This window comes from Apodemus sylvaticus, chromosome 16 (assembly GCF_947179515.1).
Source record: "Apodemus sylvaticus chromosome 16, mApoSyl1.1, whole genome shotgun sequence".
NCBI classification, from domain to species: Eukaryota; Metazoa; Chordata; class Mammalia; order Rodentia; family Muridae; genus Apodemus; species Apodemus sylvaticus.
Genome location: NC_067487.1, coordinates 37958266 through 37974922, shown reverse-complemented (window position 1 = coordinate 37974922; position 16657 = coordinate 37958266). Strand labels below are relative to the sequence as shown.

Sequence of the window (16657 nt, the reverse complement as noted above, 5' to 3'; positions counted from 1 at the left end):
CACAAATAGATTAAGGAATATTGCTCAAGGTAATGCATCTAGTTACAGGCACTTTATTCAAAATCAGGCTGATGAGCTCTTAAGCCCCTTCCCCCATTGTGTATTTTGCCCCTGGTAAAGGGATCATCTTGGGGTCACCTTTATGGCTGTTGGCATGAAAAGAAACAACATACTGTATGATGTATTAAAGGCAGCTTCTTCCACTGGAGAACGGAGACCCTGGAATTACAACTATCTTTATCACTTAGTACACACAGACTACCTATCTCTAATTGTAAACTAGTGTTCATCATATCTCTTCCCAAAATTATGATGATGAATGAAGAGATGAGAAGAGTCAAGGGGATTATTACCTACAACACATGTTTAATACTGAATTTCCTTTTTTGTTGCTATTGATTAATCACCTAGAATCAGAATGCTTGTTGAATCAGAAAATGGAGAATTTCCTTATCAATTGGCAATGATGGATCATGGAACAGGCAAACCAGTAAAGATACATTTTTCTTTTTCACTACAAAGCAAGTTTCATCAAGGCTGAATACTCAGCTCTGAAAGTTTGGCATTAATTTATACTTTATAATACATTATTAGTCCCTAGGGGTAAAAGAACTCCCTTTCAAATATCTGCTGACTCTGGCTACACTAAGGGTAATGCGACGTTAATGGATTAATCAAATCTTTACTGTGTTCAGCTATTCAGGTGTGACTCAGCTATTAATAATGGGAATTCAGGAACATACAGCAATTTCCTTTCAGCATAAGAGCCAAAGAAATGCCGTTGGCATGTGAACTTGATTAGAAGTCAGAAAACACTGAATGGGACTCAGAATGAAGTTTTACTCAATGGATTGAATCATTCTCATTTCATTCTGACTTTATGAATGGCATAGACTTGAGATCAATTCTATGACAGCTCAACATCAAAGTTAATATACTTGTGGAATCCTCTGAGAGATCCTTGTCTAAGAGACTTTAGACCATGGAACACTTTGTAATGCCTGGGTCTTTGCTTGCTACATGTTCCAGCAGTGACTGATCAAAAGCTCTGCCCATGATATCTTAGGGAAGACAGATCAATTGGCACAAGCTCAGTGTGTGACACATGCAGTCATTTTAAGTTGGTGACTAATATATTTTCAGTATTCTTTGTTCTTCCTTCTTGGGTTAATTATTTCTAAAGGTAGGATCTCACTGTATCCCTGGCTGACGTGAAACTTGATATATAAACCTGGCAGATCTCAAAATTCACAGAGCTCCCCTTGCATCTGCCTCTAAAGTTCTGGGGCTTAAGGTGAGTGCCAGGGATTAAGGTGTGTGCTACCACTCCAAGCTTGAACTTTTGTTTTCAACACCTCATCATATGTAGAAAACAGTGCTTAGCATAACCTACTAGGTAGACAATAGTGGGCAATTCTGCATGTGAGATTATTATTACTTCAAGAAAACTGTAAGGAACACTTTTATATAAACTTTAGCAGAAACTGGCTAAATATTTTCCTCTAGCTCCTCAATCACAATTATCCATCTTGATGGAAAAAGCATGACCATTAACAAAGTGATGTCTCAGCCTTAAAACTATGCTTTCCAGAAAAAAAAAAAACCATTTTACTGATCTAACTACTTCCTTTTAAATTCACACCTCTTAGGGGCATGAAACCAACAATCAGATTTATAAGGCTAGAAATTTCATCAAATGCCGTCTAATGTGTTCTTTGCCTTTGGCAGAATGTCGTCTAAATCAACCTATTGCAATTGTATATCTGAGAGGACCAGCAGAACTTGCCCTTGTGCTAATGGGGTACTCAAATTACATCCAGCTCTCTCATTTCTGCATCCCAGGTTATATATTTTTATATGAATTAAGTATTGATCTGGGTCATGCTCTTAGGATGGGAACGGGCACAAAGGTTTATATCTGAGATTTTGAAGTACCTGGCAAATGTGGTCCTCATAAACAATGAAAGAGATTTTTTTTTTTGGATAAAGATTTCAGCACTTGTTCTTTAGAGAATAAAAAAGGAGGTTCAGAGTATATAACCGCAGCTACAATAAAGATGCTCTGTTTGAGCAGGCAGTCGTACCTCCATGGGTAAGTCCTTTACCTTTACCTGGCCCTCAAGTCAGTGGGAGTGATTAGAGTTCCACAGTGCCAAGATTAACAACATCCAGGTGTGACCTGCAGTTTCTACATTAGTTTTAATTATTCTGCAACACCTATTTGGTCCATATAATCTTTTTAGAATGATGCTAGTGTGAACATCATCGGATCAAGATAAGGATGGGGACAAAGCAAAGACCAAGAAGAGCCAGTCAACCATCGTCGAAACAAGTAGCTTCAAATTGTGGAATGAGTGGTTTTACAGCAAGATGTCATTACTGCTGTGAATGGACCTGGTGTTGTTTGTATTTTGATGCTAATTCTGTTCTCCTGGGAGGGGATACAGACAAGGAGTGAGTCATGTACTCAGGTGGCTTCTTGTGAGCCAATCCACTAATAAATAAAGGAGCCAATCACTGTGCCAACAGGTGCGACTTCCAGGTTGAACAGAGCAAGCGAGGAAGCACGAGGGAGTTAAGTCTTTTTGGACAGCGATAGCATGAGGACAAGATGCAGCTACAAGTGTCTCCCGATTTCAATTGCAGATCCATCAGGACTCGCCACCAGAGGATTTAGATTTAATAAGGCTTACACGGTTAGGATTTTAGTTGTTGTGCCCAGCTATTGAATTACTGTTGTTTCTGAACTAAGTTTGTGTTGCATTTTCTTTCGTGTGGCAGCTCATTCGGGTTCAAGAGAGAAGGTACAGTAGCAAAGTGTGGGTTTGCCTGAAGGCACCATAAAGGCCGTGGGGGGTTTGAAGCATGGTGCTGTCATGGTAGCAACCTGCCAGTGGGAACTTAGTGAGCTGGGTGGAGAGATTTTGGAACACTGAGGCAAAGTCTTCACAAGATTAAAAACAGGTCGGCCATTGCCCACCAGTGCATTGCAGGCCAGGGAGCTGGGGCAGAGTTGCTGGCATAAGCCAGGGGGATTAGCCAGTTCCTTTTTAGTATTTCCCACAACACATTACTATTCACCCCTGCCCTGCCAAGCTTGTGCAATCATAATAGGGTATCCAAATAAGCAGTAGTGTTCAATAAAAGCTTATAGTCCTTTAAACTGTATTAAATGGTGAATGAGGTGAGCTATGTGGGGTCTGAGAGAAACAACATTGGGTAATGGTGTTTGCCACACAAGCCTCAAAACCTCAGCTGGATCCCTGAAGTTCACATACAAGTACAGAAGTGAGTCAACACGTATCAAGGCATGGGGCTTTTTAGTGGTCTCATGTGCTGTGGACTACTGACTTGGTGTCTGTCTTAATTAGGGTTACTATTGCTGTGATGAAACCCCATGACCAAAAGCAGCTTGGGGAGGAAAGGGTTTATTTTATTCACAGTTCCATATAACAGTTCATCATTGAAAGCAGTGAGGGCATGCACCTGGAGGTAAGGGTTAATGCAGGAGACATGGAGGAATGCTGATTACTGGTTTGCTCAGCACAGCTTTTCCCCCATTAACTAATTTATTTGTTCACTTTAAATCTGGATCCCTGTCCTGCTCCTCTGGTCCCTGCATCACAAGTCCTTCCTCTGTCTTCCCTCCCCTTCTCCTCCCAGAGGATGGAGAGCCCCACCCTGGGTATCCTCCCACCCTGGCAATCAAGACTCTACAGGCTCAGTCTGCTTTTTAATAGAACCTAGGACTACTAGTCTGGAGTGGCACTAAACGAAATGGTTTGGGCTCTCCCCTTATCAATCATTTATTAAGAAAATGCCTTACAGGTTTGCTTACAGCCTCTTCTTTTTTTTTTTTTTTTTTTTTCTTTTTTTTTTTTTATTCGATATAATTTATTTACATTTCAAATGATTTCCCCTTTTCTAGCCCCCCCACTCCCCGAAAGTCCCGCAAGCCCCCTTCTCTTCCCCTGTCCTCCCACCCACCCCTTCCCACTTCCCCGTTCTGGTTTTGCTGAATACTGTTTCACTGAGTCTTTCCAGAACCAGGGGCCACTCCTCCTTTCTTCTTATACCTCATTTGATGTGTGGATTATGTTTTGGGTATTCCAGTTTTCTAGGTTAATATCCACTTATTAGTGAGTGCATACCATGATTCACCTTTTGAGTCTGGGTTACCTCACTTAGTATGATATTCTCTAGCTCCATCCATTTGCCTAAGAATTTCATGAATTCATTGTTTCTAATGGCTGAATAGTACTCCATTGTGTAGATATACCACATTTTTTGCATCCACTCTTCTGTTGAGGGATACCTGGGTTCTTTCCAGCATCTGGCAATTACAAATAGGGCTGCTATGAACATAGTAGAACATGTATCCTTATTACATGGTGGGGAGTCTTCTGGGTATATGCCCAGGAGTGGTATAGCAGGATCTTCTGGAAGTAAGGTGCCCAGTTTTCGGAGGAACCGCCAGACTGATTTCCAGAGTGGTTGTACCAATTTGCAACCCCACCAGCAGTGGAGGAGTGTTCCTCTTTCTCCACACCCTCTCCAACACCTGCTGTCTCCTGAATTTTTAATCTTAGCCATTCTGACTGGTGTAAGATGAAATCTTAGGGTTGTTTTGATTTGCATTTCCCTAATGACTAATGAAGTTGAGCATTTTTTAAGATGCTTCTCCGCCATCCGAAGTTCTTCAGGTGAGAATTCTTTGTTTAACTCTGTACCCCATTTTTTAATAGGGTTGTTTGGTTTTCTGGAGTCTAACTTCTTGAGTTCTTTATATATATTGGATATTAGCCCTCTATCTGATGTAGGATTGGTGAAGATCTTTTCCCAATTTGTTGGTTGCCGATTTGTCCTCTTGATGGTGTCCTTTGCCTTACAGAAACTTTGTAATTTTATGAGGTCCCATTTGTCAATTCTTGCTCTTAGAGCATACGCTATTGGTGTTCTGTTCAGAAACTTTCTCCCTGTACCGATGTCCTCAAGGGTCTTCCCCAGTTTTTTTTCTATTAGCTTCAGAGTGTCTGGCTTTATGTGGAGGTCCTTGATCCATTTGGATTTGAGCTTAGTACAAGGAGACAAGGATGGATCAATTCGCATTCTTCTGCATGCTGACCTCCAGTTGAACCAGCACCATTTGTTGAAAAGGCTATCTTTTTTCCATTGGATGTTTTCAGCCTCTTTGTCGAGGATCAAGTGGCCATAGGTGTGTGGGTTCATTTCTGGATCTTCAATCCTGTTCCATTGATCCTCCTGTCTGTCACTGTACCAATACCATGCAGTTTTTAACACTATTGCTCTGTAGTATTGCTTGAGGTCAGGGATACTGATTCCCCCAGATTTCCTTTTGTTGCTGAGAATAGTTTTAGCTATCCTGGGTTTTTTGTTGTTCCAGATGAATTTGATAATTGCTCTTTCTAGCTCTGTGAAGAATTGAGTTGGGATTTTGATGGGTATTGCATTGAATCTGTATAGTGCTTTAGGCAAAATGGCCATTTTAACTATATTGATTCTGCCGATCCATGAGCATGGGAGGTTTTCCCATTTTTTGAGGTCTTCTTCCATTTCCTTCTTCAGAGTCTTGAAGTTCTTGTCATACAGATCTTTCGCATGTTTGGTAAGAGTCACCCCAAGATACTTTATACTGTTTGTGGCTATTGTGAAGGGGGTCATTTCCCTAATTTCTTTCTCAGCCTGCTTATCCTTTGAGTATAGGAAGGCCACTGATTTGCTTGAGTTGACTTTATAACCTGCCACTTTGCTGAAGTTGTTTATCAGCTGTAGGAGTTCTCTAGTGGAGTTCTTTGGGTCACTTAGGTAGACGATCATGTCGTCTGCAAATAATGATAGTTTGACTTCTTCCTTTCCAATTTGTATCCCTTTGACCTCCTTATGTTGTCGAATTGCCCGAGCTAGTACCTCAAGTACAATATTGAAAAGATAAGGAGAAAGGGGGCAGCCTTGTCTGGTCCCTGATTTCAGTGGGATTGCTTCAAGTTTCTCTCCATTTAGTTTGATGCTGGCTACCGGTTTGCTGTATATTGCTTTTACTATGTTTAGGTATGGGCCTTGAATTCCTGTTCTCTCCAAGACTTTAAGCATGAAGGGATGCTGAATTTTGTCAAATGCTTTTTCAGCATCCAATGAAATGACCATGTGGTTTTGTTCTTTGAGTTTGTTTATGTAGTGGATTGTATTGATGGATTTCCGTATATTGAACCAACCCTGCATTCCTGGGATAAAGCCTACTTGATCATGGTGGATGATCGTTTTGATGTGTTCTTGGATTCGGTTGGCAAGAATTTTATTGAGTATTTTTGCATCGATGTTCATAAGGGAAATTGGTCTGAAGTTCTCTTTCTTTGTTGGATCTTTGTGTGGCTTTGGTATCAGCGTAATTGTGGCTTCGTAGAAGGAATTGGGTAGTGTTCCTTCTGTTTCTATTTTGTGGAATAGTTTGAAGAGTATTGGTGTTAACTCTTCTTTGAAGGTCTGGTAGAATTCTGCACTGAAGCCATCCGGTCCTGTGCTTTTTTTGGTTGGAAGACTTTCTATGACTCCTTCTATTTCTTTAGGCATTATGGGACTGTTTAGATGGTCTAGTTGGTCCTGATTTAATTTTGGTATTTGGTATCTGTCAAGGAAATTGTCCATTTCCTCCAGATTCTCCAGTTGTGTTGAGTATAGGCTCTTGTAGTAGGATCTGATGATTTTTTGGATTTCCTCAGTTTCCGTTGTTATATCTCCCTTTTCATTTCTAAGTTTGTTAATTTGGATACTTTCTCTGTGCCCTTTGGTCATTCTGGCTAAGGGTTTATCTATCTTGTTGATTTTCTCAAAGAACCAGCTCCTGGTATTGTTGATTTTTTGTATGGTTCTCTTTGTTTCTACTTGATTGATTTCGGCCCTGAGTTTGATGATTTCCTGCCTTCTACTCCTCCTGGGCGAAATAGCTTCTTTTTGTTCCAGGGCTTTCAGGTGTGTCATTAAGCTGGTAATGTATGCTCTCTCCATTTTCTTTTTGGAGGCACTCAGGGCTATGAGTTTTCCTCTTAGCACTGCTTTCATTGTGTCCCATAGATTTGGGTATGTTGTGTTTTCATTTTCATTGTGTTCTAAAAAGTCTTTAATTTCTTTCTTTATTTCTTCCTTGACCAAGGTATCATTGAGTAGAGTATTGTTCAGTTTCCACGTGTATGTGGGCTTTCTGTTGTTTCTGTTGCTATTGAAGACCACTTTTACTCCATAGTGATCAGATAGGAGGCATGGGATTAGTTCGATCTTCTTATATTTGTTGAGGTCTGTCTTGTGACCAATTATATGGTCGATTTTGGAGAAGGTACCATGAGGTGCTGAGAAAAAGGTATATTCTTTTGTTTTAGGATAGAATGTTCTATATATATCTGTTAAATCTAATTGGTCCAAAGCTTCAATTAGTTTCATTGTGTCCCTGTTTAGTTTCTGTTTTCCTGATCGGTCCATTGAGGAAAGTGCAGTGTTGAAGTCACCCACAATTATTGTGTTAGTTGCAATGTGTGCTTTTAGTTTTAATAAAGTTTCTTTTACAAAAGAGGGTGCCCTTACATTTGGGGCATAGATGTTCAGGATTGTCAGTTCTTCTTTTTGTATTTTTCCTTTGACCAGCAAGAAGTGTCCCTCAGGGTCTCTTTTGATGACTTTGGGTTGAAAGTCAATTTTATCTGATATTAAAATGGCTACTCCAGCTTGTTTCCTGAGACCATTTGCTTGTAAAATTGTCTTCCAGCCTTTTACTCTAAGGTAGTGTTTGTCTTTGACCCTGAGGTGTGTTTCCTGTAAGCAGCAAAATGTAGGGTCCTGTTTACGTATCCATTCAGTTAGTCTGTGTCTTTTTATTGGGGCATTAAGTCCATTGATGTTAAGAGATATTAAGGAATAGTGATTGTTACTTCCTATCATTTTTGACGTTATTTTTTAAATTTGAATGCTTAACTTCTTTTGGGTTTGATGAAAGGTTACTATCTTGCTTTTTCCAGGGTGAAGTTTCCCTCCTTGTATTGGTGTTGTCCTCCTATTATCCTTTTTAGGGCCGGGTTTGTGGATAGATATTGGGTAAACTTGGTTTTGTCATGAAATATCTTAGTTTCTCCATCTATGGTGATTGAGAGTTTTGCTGGATATAGTAGTTTTGGTTGGCATTTGTGTTCTCTTAGAGTCTGCATGAGATCTGCCCAGGACCTTCTAGCCTTCATAGTCTCAGGTGAAAAGTCTGCTGTGATTCTGATAGGTCTTCCTTTATATGTTACTTGGCCTTTTTCTCTTACTGCCTTTAGTATTCTTTCTTTGTTTAGAACATTTGGTGTTTTGATTATTATGTGACGGGAAGTATTTCTGTTCTGGTCCAGTCTGTTTGGAGTTCTGTAGGCTTCTTGTATATTCATGGGCATCTCTCTCTTTAGGTTAGGGAAGTTTTCTTCCATAATTTTATTGAAGATATTTGCTGGCCCTTTAAGTTGTAAATCTTCACTCTCCTCTATGCCTATAATCCTTAGGTTTGGTCTTCTCATTGTGTCCTGGATTTCCTGGATATTTTGGGTTACAAGCTTTTTGCATTTTGCATTTTCTTTAACTGTTGAGTCCATGGTTTCTATGGAATCTTCAGCATCTGAGATTCTTTCTTCTATCTCTTGTATTCTGTTGTTGATATTTGTATCTCTGTTCCCTGATTTCTTCCCAAGGCTTTCTATCTCCAAAGTTGTCTCCCTTTGAGTTTTCTTAGTTGTTTCTACTTCTGATTTTAGATCCTGGATGGTTTTGCTTAGCTCCTTCACTTGCATGTTTGTGTTTTCCTGTAATTCTTTAAGAGATTTTTGTGTTTTCTCATTCATGAGCTCAGCCTGTTGACCAAAGTTCTCCTGTATTTCTTTAAGAGATTTTTGTGTTTCGTCTTTCATGACCTCAGCCTGTTGAGCAAAGTTCTCCTGTATTTCTTTAAGTGTTTTTTGCATTTCCTCCTTGTTGGCTTTTGTATTCTCCTGGATTTCTTTCAATGATTTTTGTGTTTCCCTTGCAAGGGCTTCTACCTTTTGATCCATTGTCTCCTGAATTTCTTTACGTATGACCTTCATGTGTTCCTGTACCAGCATCATGACCAGTGATTTTAAATCCAAATCTTGTTTTACTGGTGTGATGGGGTATCCAGGACATGTTGGTAGAGGAGAATTGGGTTCAGATGTTGCCATATTGCCTTGATTTCTGTTAGTGACGTTCCTGCGTTTGCCTTTTGCCATCTAGATCTCACTGGTGTTAGTTTATCTTGTCAGTGCTGGACTCACCAGTGCAAGCTGCCCCTTCCCAGTTGGCCTCTGGTGCACAGCTTACCTCCTGCACTGCTTGTAGACAGTGTGCTGCTGCCCAGGCTGTTCAGATCCCAAAGCAGGCACCCGAAGGCTCCCGCTGGGGCCCGCTGGATTCACTGGAGCACACTGACTTCTCCCAGCTGGCCGCCCGGAAGCCCAGCTAGCCACTTGCAGGACTTGGAGATGTAATGCTGCCGCCCAGACTGATCTGGATCCGGAAGCGGAGAGAGTAGAGCTAAGGCCTTCTGCCTGAGGCCTTGCCCCAGATTGTGTCTGTGGAGCAGATGGAGCCCGTGTGCACTCCCAGGGAGTGCCGAAGGTGTATGCTACTGTGACCTCCCCTGAGTTCAGCTCACTCCGCTCACTCCGCTGGGCAGCCGATCTGCCAACCGGGCTATCGCACACAAGGTTAGCCTGGCCGCCCAGTCCCTGAGTCCAGGCAAAAGCCTGGGAGGCCAAGGTCCGAGCAAAGTTCCCCTACGGCTTTGACTGTTAATTGGGTTTGCCAGGTGACTAGGATGGCGGGCGTGTGCGCCCGCGCTCCCTGAAAGCGCCGGGAGAGTCTGTTTTGCTAACAATCACCTGGGCGGGTTGACTCACAGATGGCCCACCAAGCCGCCCAGTTCTTGGGGTCAGTCCTGTGCCTTTTGGGGCCTGGACCCCCGCTTTGTTAGCCTTAGGCTATGCCTGTTACAGGTCTGCCCGCCTGAGCTCTCTGTCGTCCTACAGGCAAAATGGCGGCGGCGCGCTCGCAGGCCTGGGCAAAAAACCTCCTGGTTGGGTTGGCACCCCGATGGCCCCCCGACCCGCCCAGGGCCTGGGTGCAGGCCAACGCCCGTCGGGCTCAGACCACCGCGGTGTTGGCCTCGGATTATGTTTGTGTACCTCAGTCTGTCCGATTCCTGGAGTACGGAACCAAGATGGATCCTCCTCTCCTGACTGGTGGGAGGCCGAGTTCTGAAGTGGCCTCCGTGCAGGAAAGGCGCCGCACAACTGCAGCTGCTTGCTGTCCGGCTGGTCAGCGAAGGTCAGTGGTCGTGGGCGCAGGGCCTAACTGGTCCCTGTGACGCCTTGGTTCCACTGCTGATGGCCCTTCAGCTGGAGCAGCCACTGCTGCCGCTGCTGCCGCCGCCGCCGCCGCCCTATTTCTGCTCTTACAGCCTCTTCTTATGGGGACATTTTTTCTTTTCTTTTCTTTTTTTTTAAAAAGGATTTTCTATACTCTTTGATTACATTCCAAATGATTTTCCCTTTCCTGGTTCCTCCCTCTCCACATAAGTCCCATAAGCACTCTTCCCTCTGCCCATTCTCCAATCAACCCCCTCCCACTTCTCTGTCCTGGTAATCATGGGGACATTTTCTTAGTTGAGGTTCTCTCCTCTCAGTGACTTTAGTTTGTGTCAAGATGACATAAAACTGTCCAGAACAGTGTCCAAACTGGGGCTCAAGATCAGTCAACTTTGTTCTCTATGTGTCTACTCTGGGTCAATGTCCCCATGAACTTGGAGAAAATATTGTGCTGTCAGAAAGTAAAAGCACCCAAGACTTTATTTAGTGTGCTGTTTGTGACTTACAATAAATATTTATTACTTTGGAGAAAAGAAGTTTCTTTGTGTGTGGTATTCTATCTTCCGGGAAAAAAATGTTGAGATAAAAGGATATTTATTGGTTCTCACTGTTTATTTATTCTCAAAAGGAAAACAACCTCCCTATCTGGTAATTGTGGCAGGACAGAGCCAAGGGTGTAGTGAGGTTATGACCACTCAGCCTGTGTCAGCAACACAATTCTTCAACACAACCTTGTCTTCACATGAATACATGGATACTCTGCTTTCGATTGTCCAGTTTGTGGTATATCTCTCTTCTAGACTGTATGATCCTGGGAAGGTCACATCTGCTTGGAGCCACAGGTTTTTCCATTTTAAAATATACTAATTGGAGTTGTGACCTGTGATTTTTCAAGTACAATTCCTGTAATTATCATCTTCTAAAGCCTTGAGCCTACTTTTGGGTGTGGGTTGGGGAGTAGATGAAAATCCCTTGAAATGTTTGAAGTATAAAAAAATTGCCAGTGTTCCATGTTCTGTACAGGAGCAGATGGTGTTGAGATGGACTCTTCTCTCTTAGCAATGATCTTGGGAGGTCTTCTCTTTACTCATGGGACCCTCTGGACTACAGAGCAGGGTTCTGCTATTAAGTGGAGGGATCTTAACTTATTTGGTGTTTGTGATTCTCCTCCAGGCCTATGCTATGCCATTTGCTCCTCTTTTTTTTTTTTTTTGTATCTTCCTCTGAGTTTTGTATCTCTGCTTGAATCACTAATACTTCCATAATATAATACTATAGACTTATAATACACAGAAATTTATTTATCTGATTCATAGGGTGAAAAGCTGATATTGTGGTGCTGGCATCCTGTTGAGGGTCTTTGGCTGGACCACAATATGATGGAATGCACCATTGCATAAGATAGGAGATGGCATGACAGTAATCTCATTAAAAACCCACGTCTTATGACAGTGGTATCAGTTCTCAGTTCTCTCAGTTGTCTAGTCATCTCTTAATGGTCACATCTCTAAAAATTGTAGCATCTTGGATTAAGTTTTCAATTTCTAGCCTGATACATTGGTATACAACTGTATACCAGGTATTTGGAACTTGAAATGGGAGAATCAGTAGTTAAGTGTCAACCTTGTCTACATAACACATTTGACATTATTCTGAGTATATGATACCACCAACAACCATGAAATAAGTTTGTCATGAATAAGTGAACCTAGGGGAACACAACATCAACTACTTCCTCTTCATTTCATCTCAATCCATGAAAGTGGAGATTTTGGTGTGGGGCATTTAAGTTGAGAGACAGCCTGGTTTTTGAAGACATGTCTTATCAAAAGTTATTTCACACTGAAGAATACCATGGTGATGAGGTTGCCATTCATTTCAATGTGGAAACTCAGGGCCACTTGAATATCCTGGAACCATAGAGTCTTCTTGTAGAGTATTTGAAAGTCATTGGGATCATCTTTAGCTAGAGAAAGGTAGATAGGATGAAAGATACTGACAATGAAGTCACTTGAGGATTCTAGCAGAGGGAGGAGAAATTTAATGTGAATGCAAGAAAACTAAATAGTAGAAGTGATTCTTATTTATTCAGCCATAGGTCAGATGCATAGAAATAAGGCAACATCCTCCATACTCATGAGGGCAGAACCTGTTCTTAATTGGGGTTGTTAGGAAACAAAGCTGGTCTCAATAAATAGGAGGGGTGGCAGGGAGTTTGAGGCAACTAATAGTTTACAATAATTTATATCACTGACATCTGTCATAGATAGTAAAGAGCAGCCTGGCTTTGGAAACAAAAGAGCCATCCAGGTGGGGACAGTGGGCTGCTGCATTAGCCTGGAAGTTGTACTTGATGATAGCTGAGGTTTTGAGGCTAAGAGTTTCTAAGAGATAATGGACTGGATAATTGTATTTTGCTTAGTTCAAAACTCACTTTGCATCTTCAGTGATAATGTTAAACCCAAACGACTTCAAATAGACAGTAGCTTCCAGGGTTCATTTCTGCCACATAATTCAAATTTCCTGTTACAAGATACTTTTATTGCGGCAAAATTCAATACACTCAATAAGCCCAACACAGTACATGGAGAGGCTTGTAGGATGCTAGAGTTTGGTGACTGCAATGAAAATAAAACAAGCTCAAGTGAATTAGATATTTGTTTTTAAACACTGAGATGTTTCTAAATATTAAATCTTGAGCTCAGCCTGCTTTCTTATAGAACCCAGGACTTCTAGCCCAGGGCTGGAACCACTCACAATAGCTGATTCCTCTTAGTCACATTAAAAGAAAATGCCCTATAGCCTAATCTCACAGAGGCATTTTTTACTTGAACTTTCTTCCTCTCAGATAACTTTGTTTCATCAAGTTGACATAAAACTAACCAACACACCATATATGACATTCAATATTCTATATATTGATTTAATATTAGATTCCAATTAGAATAAGCCTGCCACATTAGAGATTTTAGATATTAAAGCAAACATTTAAAGCAATTTGCCATCTCCACACTTCCTTTTTAATCATTTCTGAAGTCTTTCCCTGGTACCACCACGACACTGATCTATTGGTCAGTTTCTCTTTTAATATCATTTGAGGTTCCTTAAAGTGCACTGAAGGGACCTTTTTCTTTTCCTTTGGATTCACAGAACAATCTCAATTAGAAATGGAGACAAAAAAAAATTTAAGGGACATTCCAGTATAATGGAAACAGCAATTCTTTGTCTTCTGGAGTTTTTCTAAGGAGCTATGAGCAGCTCTGCTGCTTTCAGATTCATTACACAGCATGTGAGTAACCTCACATTGTTAGTCTAAAAAGTCCCATTTTTCTCATCCTACATCTATCATTATAGACAAAAACAAAATGCAGAAGCTTAGTTTCTGGCAAAGGGAAATATGGTTTTCTCTCACTCTCCCATTTATTTTTAAGTGAGTTTTGAAAAAGGAGGGGGGAAATTGTTTTAAAAATTTAAATTGGAGAAGGTAATTTTGGCAAGTCAATCAATAGTCAGCAAGTTGTATCTAGATTGGAAAGTAAGACTTGGTATCCTGTTGCATAGTAGGGTGCTAAAGAAATAACAATAACATGAGAATGTTAAAAAATCTAAAAGAAATGGTTTTGAATATTTATATAACAAAGATATGATGTATCTCTGAGGTATACTTAAGTTAACCCTAATTTGAACAGGATACAATGTATATATGTGTTGAATGCCACATGATATACCGTAAATATGCCTAAGTTTTGTTTCAGAATATGAAGTCAAAAGGTATTATGTATGGTATTCTTGAAATCTGAAATCCACTCTTGTTTTTCTGGTGGGAAAGATATTTATTAGCACTTCCTCTTTAGTGGACATCTTACATTAGGAAATACTCTTATTTGATGTCTGCCCGTTTCAACTGCCACCCCTAGCTAACCTTCGTTTTTGCTAATGCTTCAGGCAAACAACTTGGGGAATTCCGCATGTTGCAGCCTAACAGCTTCAAAGAATTCTATAGCTGAGTCAAATGATTTTCTGAGAATTGGCTTATGACTCTCATTTTATTAATCAAAACACTGAATAAAGGAGAAATTTAGGAAGTTTATATAAGAACTCAGTTTTCTGCCCTACAAATACTTACATTTATAGCCATAGATGAATGCTGCACTCAGTTGCTGTCAGAGAGTCTTATCTTTTGATTAGTGGGCAAGTTGTTCATACAGAAACTCACAGCTTTTTAAAGTGAGGAGAGTGTCTGAAGAGTGATTGGTCTTAAACAGGACATCTGTGTCAAACACTCAGGGCTATCGTGAGAAAGAATGTGTGCAAAGACTGCAAGAACAGAGACTGTGAAGGAACCATGCTAGACAGCGTCTTGGGGACACAGCACAGCTTCTGTGTTCATAAACTCACCCCATCTGTGGTTAATTGCATAAGACTTGCACAAGATTGGGCATTCTCATTTCAGCATGCCTGGTGGAGGAGTGTATGAGACTCCATTTTCACTGAAGGACTATGGATAATTAATCATTGCTGGTGGAAGGTTATCCATTTCTTTAGTGATATAGCCAATTTTAAGTAGCCTATGCTCCAGTAAATAATCTTCCACCCAAGTTCATGAAAATAATTACAGTTAATTCAATGGGACACACACACACACACACACACACACACACACACAATCATAATTAAGTCAAGAAGAAGGGTTTACTTTAGAGAGGGAGGGGAAGAAGATGGTACTGGAAGGTAAGAATGACTAAACATTTATTACATTCACTTATACATTGTTAAAGAATATACTACTACTACTACTACTACTATTAAATTGAACTTGTGTTTCTTGATTTCTTGCATGGTGTTCCTTGTTTTATGATGTGTATGTGATGACAACACACTTCTTTTAAAGACCATCCTTACAAATGAGTTTACCTCATTTAAAAATTGTTCTGCAAGTAAGAAATATGAATTTTTTCCCCATTGATACAAAATACTATGGATTTTATTACATACACGGATTTGTATAATGTTTGCTATCCATTACTTAGGGATTTTAAAAACAGTATTAACAAATGAGTCTGGAATTGTACTGAGTATCATATACTTGTGACTTTTTTCAGTAGACACATGAATTGTTCATTTTCTGTTTGTTATTGTCAGTTGATTTTCATGATTTGGCCCCATTGTAGCAAGTTCACCCATCAACCCATGGAGAGATGATGTCATTAGCTTCAGAGGACTGGTAATTGACGGGAACAGATTGGACAGATGAAAAAACATGGGTAATAGTATGGTCAACCAGACAAGTTTGCTTGGAACTGTACAATGCTTCTATACTGGTATTGGGACTGGAAATTATGTCCCAGGACATTACTTTTTATTTTCTGAACCAAGAAAGAAACCAAAAGAATCAATTTCTTCTTTTCTACCTGTAAAGAACAGCATCCCATTCTCCTTTATCAAATCCAGACACCACCAAGGGCTCTTCTAATCCGCAGGCATCCAACAGTACAGTTTAAGCATGAAATAATGTGGAGAACAAAAATCTTCAGTTACTTACTAAGAACACTTAGGGAATAGAGACAATTATCATTTTATGACATAGAAGTACACACAGAAAGGCTTTTGTGGATTTCTTACTACCCACAAAGTATTTACTACAGAAGAAAAAGATGGTGAGTGGTCTCTATGGTACCTTGAATGATAATGACCCCCATACGCCTCTATGTTTGAATGCTTGCTTGCCAATTAGTGGAACTGTTTGGGAAGGATTAGGGGTATGTCCTTGTGATAGATGTGTCACTTGGCATGGGCTTTGATGTTTCAAAAGCCCAGACCAAGCTCAGGCTCTCCCTCTCTCTGTCTCCATGTTTCTTTGCTTGTGTATTTTTGTCTCTATGATTCTGTTGGTCTCTCTGTCTCTATCTCTCTTTATCTCTCTCAGTCTCTGTTTATTTTTCTTTCTTTCCCTTGCTGTTTTTGTTTATCTTTCTGTTTGTCTCTGTCTCTCTCCCTCCCTTTCCCTCTCTTCCTTTTTCTCTCCCTCTCTGTCTCTGTATCTTTGTGTCACTCTTTGTCTCTGTCTCTCCATATCTTTTTTCTTTCTTTCTTTCTTTCTTTCTTTCTTTCTTTCTTTCTTTCTTTCTTTCTTTCTTTCTTTCTTTCTTTCTTTCTTTCTTTCTTTCTTTCTTTCTTTCTTTCTTTCTTTCTTTCTTTCTTTCTTTCTTTCTGTCTCTTTCTGTTTCTCTCTGTATCTCCCT

General features: G+C 40.4%; 1 protein-coding gene across 1 annotated transcript in view; it reads right to left on the bottom strand.

The window, feature by feature from the left end:
• Positions 1 to 12247: 12247 nt before the first annotated feature.
• Positions 12248 to 16657, bottom strand: part of LOC127666645 (uncharacterized) — a gene marked incomplete at its 5' end in the record, with an annotated part of 126832 nt that continues 122422 nt past the window's right edge. Inside the window, 1 exon segment of the mRNA XM_052159628.1 lies at positions 12248 to 12435. Within this exon segment, the coding sequence (XP_052015588.1) occupies positions 12248 to 12435 (188 nt within the window).